The sequence below is a fragment of the Pelodiscus sinensis genome, chromosome 4 (assembly GCF_052426305.1).
Source record: "Pelodiscus sinensis isolate ZL-2025 chromosome 4, ASM5242630v1, whole genome shotgun sequence".
In the NCBI taxonomy this organism is placed as follows: Eukaryota; Metazoa; Chordata; order Testudines; family Trionychidae; genus Pelodiscus; species Pelodiscus sinensis.
Window position 1 is genome coordinate 76,461,860 of NC_143055.1, and position 17,424 is coordinate 76,479,283.

The 17,424-nt window shown below is 42.2% G+C and overlaps 1 protein-coding gene across 13 annotated transcripts in view; it reads right to left on the minus strand.

The window, feature by feature from the left end:
• Positions 1–17,424, minus strand: part of RAPGEF2 (Rap guanine nucleotide exchange factor 2) — a 302,566-nt gene that overhangs the window by 241,689 nt on the left and 43,453 nt on the right. The window contains exon 1 of one of the 13 annotated variants that reach the window (XM_089777947.1): positions 7,159–7,718. The exons of the other annotated variants lie outside the window; for them this stretch is intronic. Within the exon in view, the coding sequence (XP_089634073.1) occupies positions 7,159–7,197 (39 nt within the window). The 5' untranslated portion in view covers positions 7,198–7,718. Of the gene's footprint in view, positions 1–7,158; positions 7,719–17,424 lie in introns of those variants that run through there. 13 annotated transcript variants of the gene reach the window in all.

Below are 17,424 nucleotides of genomic sequence, written 5' to 3' on the forward strand. Positions count from 1 at the left end.
TGGTCAAACATGCGGTTGTGCTGTCTACGAGACTAGTAATCATACCATCTCTGGTACGGAAAATAACGACGACAGAATGATGGGACGTACATTCCTAGCATACGGAGCGTCGTTCTTGAATCTTTGCCAGTATGAAGTACCTCATTGGTCTTTTCCATGAACAGTTTTATCCTGTCAAAAGGGAGGTCCTCGACTTTGAAGTGTAGCTCCTTGGGTACCGCCGCTGTGGCAAGCCAGGACGAGCATCTCAGACACTGCTGTTGCCACTCCTCGAGCCGCCGGGTCTGCCACATCCATAGGTATCTGGAGATTCACTTTCGAGCACACGGAGCCTTCCTTGAGGATTGTCTGCAAGAATTCTTTATCGGCCTCCGATGTTCTTTGGGCCAACTCTGTAAGCTTTGCGATATTATCGAAACTATGGTTTGCCAATAGGGCTGCATAATTCGCAATGCAAAGAAGTAATGTGGCCGATGAGTATACTTTGCGGCCAAATATATTCCATTTTTTGGCCTCCTTATCTGCCCTACATTTTTTAGCTGCAGGTTCTTAGCCCTTTGTAGAGCTGCGTTGACAACCAAGGAGTTTGATTGATGATGGGTAAAAAGAAATTCTGAGTCTTTAGATGAGACAAAAATAACGCTTTTCCGCCAATTTCGAAGTTGGAGTGGTCGAAGACGGGGTATGCCAGATTTCAGCTGCTGACTGGAGGATTGCCTCATCAATAGGGAGAGTGACCTTAGATTGCTGCTTGGGATGTAACTTTCTCCAGAGCTTCAATTGCTTCACTGGGGCATCTGACAATTGGACGTCCTGTGACTGAGCCACCCTCCTAAAAAGATCCTGAAATTCTTTTGTGTCGTCAGGAGGTGAGGAATCCCCCACAAACACAGCATTGTCTGGGGAGGATGGGGGCGATCGTCTGTATCGGAAATTTGCCCCTCCTCGGGCTCTGACAATTGAGCTGGGGCCAAGGGGGTCTTCAGACGAGATTTCGCCCTTTGACAATCCTGGATCGGAAGTGACTGTTGTGACCCATAAGAGGTATGGCAACAGCACAGATGGGAACGGGGCTATCTACCGTTCCCATAGAATGAATGATGACTCCTGTGGTCAACATGCTCAGGGGACGATCATGAGGAATATCTGCTAGCATGCCTCCTGTGATAAGATCTCGGAGGGGAGTAGCTAGGTAAGCAAGACCTATATGACGATCCCCGGTGATAGTAGGAATACCGGTTGTAATGATCAGAGTGACAAGACAGTGATCTCCATCGCGAGAGCGCATCGCATGACTGTGAGATGCTGAATAATCTCTGATCTCCGCTGAATGACGCGGCGAAAGCGAAGGTTCAGGGGAAAAAACTGGTCATGGCTAAATCGAGTGCCTTGGCATTGATTTTCTAGCCACGTTCGTAGGGATCTTAGTTGTACAGGCAGATTCACGTTCTTCTGATGATAAAGAACGGGGGAGAGAGGAGGGGATTGACCCTCCGTTAGGTGCACTGTGCTACCGTGCCGCTGTGCTGGGATCCCACAAGGCACTGTGGGCAGCTCCATCTCTGCCGAGACTGTAGACAGAGAGCGATCTATTGGTGCCGACTCGGCGTGGTGCGGGGCGCTCAGCTGTTAGGCCCATTCGTGCTCCTCTCCGGGCTTGTCCCTCAGTGCCGACTCCGGCTCGTCACGGCTCATCAGTGCCACTAGAGTTTGCGACTGCGCGGCCGTTGCCGGTTGAAGCACCTCTGGCGGTGCTGATCGCTCACGGTGAGACACCGAGCGCTTACAGGGCTGAAGAGCCGGTGCCGACTGGCTCAGAGGTGCATGCATAACCGATATCGCCCGGTGTGATCTCTCCGGCTGTCCCATCACTCGGGACGTACCCAGCTTGTCCCCATGACTAATCTGGGACAGTGAGCCAGCTGGAAGACAGCACGTAGGAGAAGCTCTCTTCCTTTTTGTCACCATCACTGCGGGTGATTGCGCTCTCCTTTTCTGTCCTACGGGACATTCTGAGCCACGATCATCAGAAGGCTATAAAGCCTTATCGCACAGCAGGAGTTTTAACCGCATGTCTCTCTCCCTGCATGCTCTCAGAGTCAATTTCGCGCAATGACGCATTTCTCTGGGACGTGCAATTTCCCTAGACAACGCGGGCATCACGTCCTTACGCTGAGTACACCTTTTAAACCCAGGTGACCCAGGCATGATGCTCGATCAGCGCAACTATATACAGTGACTAATCTAATAAAAACTAAGAACAGTAACTAGAAGAAAAATTATTATTTTTTTATTTCTGAGGAAAGAACTAACAACTAACTACTAATTAACTACCTGTAAGTACTATAGTTAAACTATTTGTGTGGGTTTTTTTGGTTTTTTTTTTACAGAACGGCTTTCTCTGAGTAGATAAACGGCACTCCGCCAGCAACCACAGGCAGTTGAGAGGAACTGGCGAGGGGGTGCCGGACCACGAGACATTGCAAAGGCATGAATGGCGCATGCTGCTCTTGCGCATGCGCGGTCCGGCCCGGCCACAGCTCTGGAAATCTCCAACTAGCGGCGCCCGGTTGGGACCCGACACCTTGAGTGGAGCACCCACGAGGACCACTCAAAGAAGAAAATTAAGTTTTGTATCTTAATGTATTTATTAATGAAGCTGCTAAAACGAAAGTAGGACTATTATTGACTTTGAACACTATCAGAGACACGTAGACCTGTAAATAGAAATGAGTAAGTTAAATCTTGGCATGCCTGAAAGGTTACCAACCCCTGGCATAAGATTTATATTGCAGCACTAGCAGCACAGGGCAGAAGCAGGAGCTGGTGTGTTACTGTAATGGAAACTGGTAAGCCGATGCTTGTGGGTTAATCATTTGAACGATTACACTTTTATATCCCTATCAACAACCTCTCCAGGCACTGCAACAGCCTAGCGAACAGATTCAACACTGCAGCAGTAAGTGTCTATGAAGGACAGAAAGTTATCTTGACTTTATACTTTAAATCAGTGGGGGGAAATTACAGCCTATGCTTACTTTGACCTGTCCTGTGGCAAGTCTTTGTGCTGCAAGGAAGGAAGCCCCAAGCCTTGGAAGTCCTCTCTCTCCTCCTGAAATGTCTGGAGCTCAAGCAGAGCCCCAGGGGATCCCAAGCTGAGACCCACAAGCCTTTCTTTAACCTCATGCAAACAGGCTATGATTAGAAGGAAGCTTGGAAAGCAGATTGGGCTAAATAAGACTTAAAAAGTAAGCATCTTGTGTCAGATTCAACACAGAAGGTTCCTGGGTTTGACCTTCCATGGGCGTCTTGGTCAGCTCTGTGCCAAATTCAAATTAACCATGGAAATGCGAATATCTAATGGACAAATGGAAAAATATCAAAGATTCCCTGCTGTTTGAGTGTGGTTCCGCACAGCAGACCATTAAACATATCACTGCCTATTGTCCAATTTATAAATATGAAAGAGACATTACTGCAACAAATTCTCCTAACGCAGCCATTTGGCTCAGTCAACTTTAAGTGAAATTGTAGTTGCTAATCTACACAAGCAACACAGAAAAAGAATATTGATTTTAAATCATACCAATGCAATCTTCTCATGTAGATATGGCCCTTAGGCCCTCGCCTCCCACTGACTTCCAATGGGCTAAGTGAGGAGCTATCTTCTAAATCCATGGTGTCCAACCAGTTCTGAAGCAGTAGCCATATAGTGGCTACTGTTATAGCACACTAGCCACACTCAACTGGCCAAATAACCATGTGGCTAGTGGCTAACATGTTGGACACCACAGTTCTAAATTCATTTAAAAAAAAAAAAAGAGCAGTCTGAGTTTATTGTTCATGTATAAAACTTTACCCTGAATTGTCATTTTGGCAGATATCTTGAATCAAATACTGCAATTCAGATGAATTGGGAACTTCAAGAAATCTTCCTCAAAACAAAGCTAAGATATTTTGGAATGGCTCATAACAGAGCTCTTAACTAAAGATTACATGCAAATGTTCTCTGACAGTATTAACTTACTTCAGAAGGGTAGCCAAGGTTAGTCTGTAAGTAGAAAAACTTAAAACATTGAATAGTCTAGCAGCAGCTTAAAGACTAACAAAACATGTAGATGGTCTCATGAGCTTTCATAGGTACAACCCACTTAAAGTTGCTGACTAAACTCTCTTGGTCTATACTCAGGGAACTATTTACTAGTTTATGCTGCACAGTTACATTGTGTGCAAATTAAGTGCATTAGCCACTGAAATGCACAGAAGACCCAAATATACCTCAATGAAACAGCTGAAAAATAAATATTTGATCATTACAAACTGATGTATGTATTCTATTAATATATAATAAGTGTGTTCCATAGACTGCTCTTTAAAAAGCTATTGGTAACTTTATTTTGGAGTCAGACACCTTGTCCTTTATCATAATGTTTACTTGACAATTCAGAAGAAAGTTTTACTGTGTCATGCACATTTTAGGTGTAAATTTAATTGGATACACTGTTTATGAAAGTGATGGTCTATCTAGACCAGGTCTGGCCAACCCATTCTGGTGAAGAGCCAAGTTTTTAGTGGATCCAGCATGAAGAGCTGGGGCAAAGTTGTCAAGCCAAAAAAAAAGGGAGGGGACTGCCCTTTAAAAGGATCCTACGGCCACAATTGGTCGAGGAAAAAGAAAAGGACTGCCCCTTTAAGAAAACGTGTTTCGAGGCTTTTTGGCCACATCAGGCTCCCACCAGCCAACACCATCTTTAACGGACGCACAAGACGGCTCCCCTGACCTGGAGAGCACAGGGAGCCAGGAGGCAAGGGATATTTTCATGGACAGCTTCACGAGCCGCAGGGGTGGGCCTTGCGAGCTGCACCCTGGGGAAGGTTGGGGGAAGAGCCGCATGCAGGCTTGCCATAGCTGATCTAGACTGAAATTGAATGCAGGCAGCCGCTGTTAAAAGCTTTTTCCACACAATAATGCAACAACTCATTGTTAATTTACAACACACTCTGCGTTAGGCATGAATGCTCACTGCAATTAACTGCACCAACCTATACTATAAAGCAGTGGTTCCAAAACTTTTCAGCATCACGCCCTTTTTTTGATTTTTGAGAAACCCTGCCCCACCCTCAACAAAAGAGCAAAAAAACAAAAAAGGAACTGACCAGGGCCGAAAAACAAAAATAGCAGCAAAACTTGGAGGGGGAGGGGGATTAATGGAGGAGGGGTGGCTGGGTCACTTTGCGCCCTCCCTGGAATTTCTTCACACACCCCAATTTGGGAACCCATGCTATAAAGCTTTTTAAGATTTCAAGGTACGGAAAGTATCTTGCTATGAAGTTGTCTCATTATACCTGTGCATAGCACTATTCAAAATATTAAAGAAAGCCTGGTCTTTGCTCAAAGGATCACAAACACATCAGACAAAGACTCTTTCAGTACAGCAGACTAATAAATACTGTCCTTTTGCATGCGTTTAATATTAAAAGGACACGTGAAAAAAATGTATTAAGGAGAAACTTTAATGACAGTTCATTCCACCAGCAGAACTAAGGAACAAAAAAGCAGGTTTGAAAACAAGTGATTGGAGAATGAACAAAGATCACCGTTTCACTAGCAACTAGAGAGAAACCTTGGTTATGAGAGGGGAAAACTAGAATGAAACAAGAATAGAGATATAGGCAGAAAAAAACAAACCACATTGAGTAAGAACTCGCAACTTGATACAGATAGCAATAGAAAGAAAGAGGAGGGATTAGAAGAGAACACTAACAAATGGAGCAACAATACTGGTTATATCTTCAGAACTGTATTTCATGCAAACTGTGAAGCATGGGAGAATCTAGCCCTACCTACTTATTACAAAACTTAAATATTAATACTTTATACCAAAACAGATGACTTTGGGAAAAAAATATTAAACTCTGCTTTTTCATATTTTTCCAAATGTAGTTGTTTTTTCATTTAGGTTGTATTTTCCAAACTAAAGTATTCTCTAAAACTTTCCAGCTTTATTCATTTGATTTACATTAACTCCAGTTGAAAGGTGGCAACTTTTCTTTAAAAGGTTGATTTTTTGTTTGGACCATTTTGGTGACCAAAAAGCTTTACTTTAAGGCTAACAAAGCTAACAACAAAGACCACACACCTTAATGACAAAATACTAAAGTAATCAGAAGATTACAGAGAGGAACGCTAAAATGATTCACTAAAGAATACATATGAAATTTCATTTACTTACAGAAGAATGTGACATTTAAAGTATCATATAGGTTGAGATAGCAAAGACAAAGTTTTGACTAAGATCCAGTCTATACTTGAAAGGCTCGCCAGTACATATACACCACAGCTGTACCAAACAGTTCCCTTAGTAGAGACAATAATGGCTAAAACATACTTTTATCAGTATAGCCTCCTCCATTCATATAATGGAATAAGTTATATTACCAGAAGCCAGATAATAGATCTATCACAAACAACACACACTTATTTTGAAAATAAAAACATCATTCATACATATATGTATGAAAATACACACACACACACACACACACACACACACACACACACACACAGTAAATTTTTGGCAGACTGGCAAGCAACATGGCTCACTTCTGGCTTGTGCTGGTTCCAGGACCTACCCCCTCTGCAGCTCTGCATTTAAAATATATTAGGAGCCAGGTGGGCAGGTAGCCCAACTCAGTTCCAGCTCATGCTGGGTCTAAGAGCTCAGACCCTACCCTGGACAGAGGCTGTTGCCACCCTGCACTGTTGCTTCTGTATCAGAGGCAGAAGTGCAGGGTGACAGGCAGCCAGTCCCCAAGGGGAGCTAGTTTTTAAATTGTCTCTCCTCAGGACCAGCTCCCACCTGGCACCCCATGCTGCTGCCTCTGATAGAGGCAGCAGCGGAGAGTGACAAGGGACTCTTTGGGAGTGCGCCTGGATCACACTGGCTGCTGGCCCTACCCCAGGAACTATAGAATAGTCAAGTAACCAATAATTCATGAGGTTAATCGACTTTTCAATTAACCAATATTTAACATCCCTAAATACATACACACAATTATTGCTCAGTAGCACAATTTATTCTAATCCTAGCTCTGTCTCCCAGGCTAGCAGCCTTCTACAATAGATTTGTTTATAGAACTTGCAATACTAATACGCACAGGTGAAATAAATGTGTCCAGGACATCTGCTGGCTCCATTGTCTCTTACTCCGACCTCTGAATTCTGGGTGAGGGAAGGTAATCCTTTCAAGAACAAGCACAAAGATGCCCTAATTATTTGCCAATCCTATAAGATGACCAAAGAACAGAAAAAGTTTAATACAATCACAAGACCCCAGGATTAAACTCTATTTACCGGAGGATCTTTGAAACAAACCAGTTTAACACCAAGATTACTGAACTGAAACTAGATTTCTAGCAAGATAAACATCAAACACAATAAATGAGAACAGGATGATGCAAAAACCTAAGATAAGGAGGGCTTCTAGTAACAGCAAAGTACATTTTGCTTCTCTCTAACCATCTATAATTAAAATTTGACTCAAAAAGCCATACAGCATACCTATTTGAATGAAGGGATAAAAGCACTGTAGACACATTTTGTAGACAAAATGATAACAGCACACTGTGATCAGATCCAAGGCACAAAAAGAAATATTATACAATGAATGCTTGTTTAAATCTGGGCATTATCCATAACAGTGTCCACAAGCTCAGAGCAGCAGAAGCATCAGCTCTATTCCAAGACAATTTTCAAATGCCATAAAAGTAGCAACAAAAGCTCACGATACTATATATATATATATTTGTGTTAGTCTCTAAGGTGCCACAGGACTATCCATTAAAGTATGTTAAATTTAAAATTAAATTGAGCCTTTACACTACATTTGGTCATCTTTTTGCTACCTAGGAGGGTACACTATAATTATATACATTCATTTAAGTTTTCATTCAGCTTAATATTTTCAGATTTTTAGTAGTTGTATATTTTACATATGTTAGAAAATGGTGACTGACATTGTTTATTTACCAAAAAAACAACAAACATTACTGTAGCACTTTAAAGACTAACAAAACACGAAGGTGGTATCATGAGCTTTCGTGGGCACAGCCCACTTCTTCAGATGACCAGAGTGGGCTGTGTCCACGAAAGCTCATGATACCATCTTCGTGTTTTGTTAGTCTATGAAGTGCTACCAGACTATTTGTTGTTTTTAACGTTTTTTCTGTTAGAGTAATTCAGCTACCCCTCTGAAACCTTATTTACTAAGTCATTTTTTGCTCATGATTTGTATTAAGCTGCATTACGATGACTTGGAATGTAATTTAATACACATCATTTTTATTAATCAATCTGTACTTTTATTAGATACAAAAACTTATCTATACATACCTCACATTTAAAACTAATTTTTGGCCTTACCATCTTTAATGTTACATTTAGATTTAATTTTAAACAGGTTTAAAAAAAATAAGTATCAGAATAAAAATATTCAGGTTTTTTTTAAAACTCTGATTTTTATCCACTCTGCTAGGAGAAAAGATTTCTGAGAGCAAAGCTAATATCACATACAATAGAACAAGACCCAAAGACTAGACAAATTCAAACTAGAAATGGAGACTTGTTTTTTGTTGACTTTGTGTTTTTTAAACACTGAATGCAAATAACCAACTAAAATGACTTGCTAATGATTGTAGTAGATTCTCCATTACATTAAGTCTTTAAATCAGATATCTTTTTAAAAGATGTGCTCAAATAGAATTACTGGGTGAGGTTCTGTTGCCTGCGATATGCAGGAGGTTGGATCATATAATCTAAATGGTCACTTCTGGCTTTAATCTATGAAAAGCAGACATGCAGACACAAAGTTTCTCACCTACCACTACTGCAAGAATCCTGTCGAAAATCTGAGGCATCCAAAAAACACAATATACCTTTACTTTAATGACTCAACTAGAGTGGTGTAAAGGAAGGAAAGAAATCAGGTCTGTTTGTAATAGTGGGAAAAATTTGAGCCAGTGCTGGAAGTCTGGTACACCTACTATGCGTGTGTTTAAATTGTTTAGAACTTAAGCAACAAACCGTCTAGCAGCAACTTAAAGACTAACAAAACATGTAGATGGTATCATGAGATTTCATGGGTAAAACCCACTTCTTCATATGAAAGCTTATGATACCATCTACATGTTTTGTTAGTCTTTAAGGTACTGATAAAACCATTCATTGTTTTTTAAGTTTTTCCGGTTACAGACTAACACAGCTACCCCTCTAAAGCTTTTAAAGTTGTAAATTAATACTAAGATGTTGGTTTGTATTCAGTACTCTTCTCAGAACATTGTATATCATGTGAAACTTATAACCTGCATCAATCTAGGACTTGTTCCATTTAAAATTTGCAGCATTTGAGGTACAGTAAAACTCCATTGGTCCGGCATCCAGTGCTCTGGCACTCCTGATGGTCCGGCACCATCGGGAACCCGGAAGTGCTCCGGGCAGCCGGACAATTGGAGCTGCTCTGCGCCCGGCTTCCCTGATTCAACCGCTGCTGAAACTGACCAGCAGCTGAATCGGGGAAGCCGGGGGCAGAGCAGCTGGGGTGCTGCCAGGTTGGTCCCATAGCGCCACCCCTCGGGGCTGCAGGACCAACCCGGCAGCACCCCAGCTGCTCTTGGGGATGCCTGGGACAGAGCAGCTGGGGTGCTGCCGGGTTGGTCCCACAGCCCCAAGGAGCGGCGCTACCGGACCAACCCAGCAGCACCCCAGCTGCTCTGCCCCAGGCGTCCCCGATTCTGCCACTGCTGAAACTGACCAGCAGCGGCTGAATCGGGGACACCTGGGGCAGAGCCGGACTATCGGAAGGGGGGGCTATGAAGGGTCTGGGGTGGCATCCCCCCCACTCCACCCCAGAACCCTCATAGCCCCCCCTTCCGATAGTCCGGCATATCTGATAATCCGGCACCCCCGGGTCCTTAAGGTGCCGGATTATCGGAAGTTTACTGTATTTGTTTTCAAGAATGTGTTTATTGTTTTTAGATTCCTCTTCCCCAGTATTTTAATGTAGTAAATTCTTACTCTTTTCAGCTTGTATACCATGCAAGTAGAGGAAAGATATCCAACATGTGGTTCCTAAAAGCAAATGTAGTAAGAAAAGAAAAGAGTGTCCAATTATGAATTAAAACTTTATTCCCTGAGCCATACACTTTCATTTTTAAACTGAAGTTACTGAATCAGCCCAGTCTTCACAAGGAAAAGGTATGAGGGTTTATTAATGGGCTGTCAGAGCATCCCACAGAATAGTATGGAAGCTCAGATGGCTCTCCGTGCATAAGACAGCTTCCTTCTCCCACAGCGTGATCCAGGGCAGATCAGGGAGGAGTGAAAAAACAATGGCAACCCAAGGATCACCCACCAATTACAACTCCCTAATTCTCTGACCCCATTCTAACCTGGGTCTGCTAGCTTCAGCACGAAACAGATCAAATGAATGTTAGAGATAATTGGAGCATTACAGAACTCCAGCCACACCACCTCCATCAACTCAAACATGTTCCCTGTATCAATAGAGGTATGTCTAAACTATGTTTTTGGAAAAAACTTCACCTGCATCCATACTACAATCGCGTTCTTTCGAAATTAAATAAAAATACAGGTTTTTTTTCCCAACATTAGTAAACCTCAAATTATGAGGAAGAATAACTTTTTTGAAAGCGCTCACTCAAAAAAAGGCTTGTGCGGACACAGAACAGGGACATTTTTCAAAAGAGGCAGCAATCGAAAAGACACAGGTGCCCTGGCGGCTATTCTGTGAATAGCAATCAGGGCTTTCTTTCAAGAGAGCATCCATGCAGTCTGGACACTCTCTTTGCTTTTTCAAATTGCTTTTTCAATCCGAGTTTAAGGTGTCGATGCGCTCTTTCAAAAGAAGCTTTTTCAAAAAAGCTTCTTTCAAAAGAAGCTTGCAGTCTAGATGTACCCTAGATGTGGTGGGAAGGCATAGGAAACAGGCTTAGCTATTGTTAAGGCTATGCTGGCTATATGCCTGCTAGGGACTCCCTTGTACTGTGGGAATCCCAGATAATGGACTTACAGATGGTTTTCATTCTTTTGTGCTACGTGATTGATGTAAATGGCAATGAATCTGCACCAAAGTACTGAATGTGGATCTCTTTCTTTTTTTAAAATATATTTAATCCAAGGTTTAAGAAGATCAGACATTAATGGCATCAAGCATCTCTTCAGAAGAGAATATGCTTAAGCAGCCCCCAGAAGTGATGCAACACAAAAGCAGCTGCGAAGAACAAAACATAATTAACTGATGAACCTAATACTGTATTTTATCATAATACAAGTTCAGTAGCATAAATAGTATGCAACTTACACAGTATTTTTACTCTCAATTTTAAGAGCACAATCAAAGAGATCCCTCCCTTCCCTTGTGTATTATAAAAATTGTGTAATACTTCGAGTAGTCTTACACTTTCCCACAGTAACGCTAACTTGATAATTTGAGAACAATAGGATTTCTTGCATGTAAAGACAGAGGATGCAGCTGTTTCCACCTATAATAGGATGTTGCTAATATAAGATGTGATTGTTTCTACAGTCAATCAGAATGACTTCCAATTTTCTCTTGTAAGTGTCAAGGTTCATTTTTTTTAAATAAAAATAGAGCTCTTTTTAATGTAATAGGGACACAAAAGAGAATATGGATGCAATAATTTAATGGAATTTTCCCAGCATCCAGCAAAACTTACTACTTAAGACGGACATTACAACAAAAATCCAACATCTTTCAGAACATGGTGTACACAAAGCTAAGTTACATTTGTCACGGTGTTTCAAGGTGTCCAACAGCATTTTAAAGATACCAAGAAACACCAGATGCATCAATTCCAAACATTCCCACTTTTTAATATGAATCAAGACTGTTCACAAGTGGGTCCCATGTCAATTATGAGTAAATAGAAGAAAATAGATGAAAACTATACTGAGTTTTACACTTGATCAAAAAATTTAATAAGGAAACAGAAGCATAGAGTAAAGGAACATGGTATAAAGATCTAATATTATTGACCCTGAAACAAAGTTAGGGAGCACAAATCAGGAGACATGATACTGTGAGTGTACCTCAGCAGTTCCCAAAATTAGAAGCTTATGGTGCTCACCCCATTATGAAAGAGTTGAAATCCTTTAAAGCAAATTTCTGAGTACCACTGCACTAGAGATATTTATATTTTCCTGCAAAAGGCATCCTCAGTTTTCAACAATGGAACATGTAATCTCCGTACAGAGAACTATTTTAGATTTCAGCATTGCTTTGTGTCACCAAGAGGATACAATCAAGGTTTGACCCCTCTATAGCAAGTGCTGTGTGAATCCCTAAGATGACCCTGTTCCGAAGAGCTCACCATCCAATTTAAGGCAATAAGCTAGTTAAAACAACAATGGAAAGGGCACACACCAGCACCACTCAAATTTACAATCAATAGGACAGCTATAAGCACAATCTAAAGATTCTGAAACATGCTAGGGTTGCCAACTCTGTAATGTAAAAAACTGGACACTTCACAGGAGTGCCAGAATCTCCTCTGCCTGGCCCCTTCCCTGAGACCCTGCACCTGCCATGTCTGCTTTGTCCCCGCCCCCACTTTTTCCTCTCCCCTCACCTCCCACCCCGTCACTCACTGCTCTTCCCTTCTATTCCTTCCTGCCCTGGCTGAGAGCATGTGTCTCAAGGCTGAGACTGGGAGCTGCAGTTGACCAAAACAGAGAGGACTAGTGGTGGCCCTTGCTGAGTAGCATCTTGCAGGCATGATGACTTGGCACTTCCCTGTCTGCAGTAACCGGACTTGATGTGTCAGGTCAGTAGATCTGATCAGATATTGTCAATTCCCCTTTCTGACTGGCCTTTCTGTTGAAAACACAGATATCCGGCCACACTACCTTAAACCTGTGAGGGGGGATGGCTCTAAGTAGGGCACAGACTAGAACAAGGGATGAGCAATATCAGTTGATTAACTCATGAATTCTTATCAGTTACTTGACTATTCTATAGTCCCCAAGGGTGGGGCCAGCAGCCAGTGCACTCCGGCCCCACTCCCAGAGAGCCCCCTGCCACTCTGCGCTGCTGCCTCCATATTGGAGGCAAAAGTGCAGAGTGCCAGGTGGGAGCTTGTCTGCAAAGGAAGCCAGTTTTAAAGCCAGCTATCTTGTTGCCCCGCGCTGCTACTTCTGATAAAGAGATAGCAGTGTGGGGCAGAAGCAGCCCCTGTACCAGGAGGGGGGAGCAAGGGTCTGAGCTCTCGGACTTGGAGTGAGCGGAGCTGCCTGCCCACCTGGCTTCTAATACTCTTTGGCTATGTCTACACCACAAGTTTTTGTGGCAGAGAATAAACTAATGATGGACTCATTACCATGAGTCGCGATGTCATCAGCATATTTTCTGAGGATGCTTTTTGTGCAAGGGGTTTTTGCGCAAAAAGAAGCAATTTAGCCACTTCCATTTTGCACAAAAAAACCCTTTTGCTCAAGATCGTCATGCCTCTCTGGGAGGGTTTTTTTGTGCAAAACAGAAGCAGCTACAGTGCTTCTTTTTGCACAAAACCCCCTTGCGCAAAAATCATCTGCAGAAAATATGCTAATGACATCGCGACTCACGCTAATGAGTCCGTTATTAGCATACTCTCTGCTGCAAAAACCTTGTAGTGTAGACAAAGCCTTTAAATGCAGAGCCACAACAAGGGTAGATCCTCCACCCAGCACGAACCAGGACTGACCCAGGCTGCTGGCCAGCCTGCTAAAAAACTTACTGCTGGGGAAAGGGGAAGGGGGGAGAAGGCATGTAGTAATCAATTACACTATTATATCCCTAAATAGAACTATGAAATAAAATCCTATATATTTTATAAAATAGCTTCAATTTGCTATTAAAAGCTAGTAGGTGTAAATGAAGTAGCATTTCTGGTAATGTTTTCCAAAGAACAACAGTAGATTATGAACAGATTTTTTTTAAAAAATTATGGATAGTTATCGTGATTCCAGTGTGCCTTGTTGGGAATGAAAACTGCTTTGGTAAGTCACTAGTAAAAGGGAGGTTTGAGCTCTCTTCCTTTTTCTTCTGAGGACCTCCTAAATGAGACATTGGACCACTGTGCATTTCTTCAATGCTGAAGCTAAGCCCAATTTTCATTCAGTATTTTGCAATATTTTTTGGCTAGCAACTATTTACATTGTTCTAACAAAAGAGCCATCTAATCTTGAGCGCACACAATTTTTGTTAAAAAAATTTTAAAAAATTAAAAAATCTTCCAAGTTCTATTTTGATACGCTGACCAATCTTTTGAGGATGCAGATAAAATGTAGTCTTTAGAATCAAAACATGTGCAGTGCACATGGTTTTCAGACATGCATGAAAGAACTTTTAATTAAAAACATTCTTTTCCTTTCTAGAAAAGGTGTGTCAGTAACCAATGTATTTTTTCTTAAACTAAGCATTCCAAGTAAGCCTTACAATACAGGTGATAATTAACTGTTCGCAATCTAAAAAGATATTCCTACTATACATTGCTATTACAATGAAAGAGACAACGGAAATCTACATATGTGAATTTTTTATTGACCAGATGAAAAGTTATACAAACTTGAGCCACATGAAAGCCATTAAATACTCCAGAACATAAATATTATATATCCTAAGGTAGATGAACCAGGTGCTCCTCAAGGTAGGAAGCATTATTCTAAATTATATACGTTAAGAGAGAAAGTGCACAATTTCAGCCTATGCACTATAAAACCTCAATTACTTTCAAGAACATTCAACTACAATTTTAGAAACTTTAAACATCTAGTATAATTAAAGCATTTCCTAGGAATCATAGATAAGTGAGGAGTCACTGCCTGATGGCCATCAATTTTCCAGGAAATGCCATACAGGCAGTCCCTGAGTCAAAGACTTATGTCGGATCCGCACTTACAAACGGGGCTTTTCTTGCCCCGGAACTCGCGGGCGGCAGGACCACCCAGATGTGCAGTGGTCCCGCCACCACGTCCTCCGGGGCGAGAAAAGCTGGCCCGGGTGTCCCTGGTCTGCTGAGGGGGTCCCGCGCCTCCAAGGCTTTGCTCCGGAGCAAAGCCACAGAGAGGCGGGACCCCGCCGCCTCCACGGCTTTGCTCCGGGTCTCCCTGGTCTGCTGGGGGGGGCGCAACTAGTGCGCCCCCCCAGAAGACCAGGCTTCTATTGTGGACGCCTGGGGTAGAGCAGCTGGGGTGCTGCCGGGATGGTCCTGGGGGGACCTACCCGGCAGCGCCCCAGCTGTTCTGTCCCAAGCTCCAGATTCAGCCGCTGTTGAAACTGATCAGTGGCTGATTCCAGGAAGCTGGGGGCAGAGCAACTCTGCCTCGGGCTTCCTGTAGTCTGCCCCTGGTCAGTTTCAGCAGCAGCAGCTGAATCTGGAGCCAGTTCCGAGCTACGTACAAATTCAACTTAAGAACAAACCTATAGTCCCTATCTTGTACGTAACCCGGGGACTGCCTGTATGCGCATACTATTAATGCTCTAATAAAGTATCTAGCCATTCCTTTTCTATATCAGCACAAAAACTGATGTGACATTAGCACCTATAGGTTGTCTACATGGTATGTTGACATGCTGCAATACCAAATATTAAACACTTTAAGCACAGTACATACTCCTATATTTAAGGCAAATAGAGCACAGCAGTGGTCTTATGGCCTGGATATAGATGCTTTTAGAACTTACTGTACCACAGAAAGATGAAGAAGCTGACTGTGACCTAAAACAGAACCAGAAGTACTGATTTGAACCCTCTCTGGTTGCTGCACTTTCAATCTCCACACATTACTGGTCTGATTTCCAGACTATTTCCACTAGGGATGTAAGCAAGTAGTCGACTAGTCCCTTGACTAGTTGCTCCCCACTCCGCACCTACCCCCAGCTGCCTCTATCAGAGGCAGCAAGGGGGGAGGAGCAGGAGCCAGTGCTGGTGGGAGCTAGCTTAAAAGCCGGTTCTCCCAAGCACTGACTCCATGGGGCACAGGGAGTTAGAGGGAAACAGGCGCAAGCCAGGAATCAGCCAATTTCCAGCTCATGCCCAGTCCCTGACGCTGCACCTCTGCTTTTTAAATGTTTTAAGAGCCTCTTATTTTAAATGTATTAAGAGCTGTATTAAGCTGATAAGAAGGTGGTGGCAGGGAGGGGCTATGGGGCCATGCAAGGGACAAAATCTGATCGAGCAAATTCCCTCCTTTGGGACCGATCAGATTCCAATGGTGCCAGACCATAGAGATCCAACCTGTACTGGAAGTTTAAAAAAAAAAAAAAAAAACCTAAGTCAAACAATTTTCACTTACTTTAGTTGAGTGTTAATGCAAACAGATTTAACTGATTTTAGTATATATTAATTTATATCTTCCCTCTATAATCCAAGGAGAGCACTTCATTGCTGGCAGTTTTCCACATGATGCTATACTTAAACCACAGAAATGAGATACATACAGAGATATGAAGAGCCTCTTGGGACTCAAGAGCCTCACGATGCCACTAATTAAGGAAATACCAAAAACTAGTTTGGAGTGATGGGGTTTGTTTTCTACCTTCAGGATATTTATAACAATTACTGTCGTCTTCTTCCTCTACCCACTCATTAAACCGTGAAAGAATCTAGCTTTGAAATCTGGATGAAAACCTCTTTGGGGAAAAAGCAGGCAAAAATATTAAAATATGGAGTTTATGATAGCAGCTAGCATGGATTTATTAAGAATAAGTCATGCCAAATTAAAAATAAATCAGTGTGATCCTTTCTTTGACAGGGTAACTGAGATTGTGGTAGGCCAAATATACTTGGACTTCATCAAGGCTTCTGGCACAGTCCCAACATGACAGTCTAATAAGTAAACTGGAGAAGTGCAGGGTTGATAGAATCGCCAGCATGTGAATTCATAACTAGTTATAACCACCACAAAAAAAAGAGTGCCTATCATTTGAATAGCAACAACAGATTGGAAGGAGGTTCCAAGCAGGCCTCCAAAGTGAACTTTTCTGGATCTAGAGTTTAAAAATATCTTTATTGGTGATCTTAATTATAGATAGAGAGCATATACTGATCAAGTTTGAAGATGACAAAAAGCTTTGGAGCAGGTGTAGTCAATAGAATGACCATAGGCCAAATCTGAATCACTAGCTGCTTTTGAACCAACTGCAACATCTTAGCAATCTTTGATGACCCCTGTGCTTTGCAGGATAGAGCTAAAATTCAGAGGGATCTTTGATGAACTAGAAAACTGGGATATAGATGAAGTGAAATTCAACAAAGACAAATGTAAGATGTTATACTCAGAGGTGGAAAGTAACTAAGTAGAAATACTTTGTTACACTACTCAGGTATATTTTTTCGGTATTTGTACTT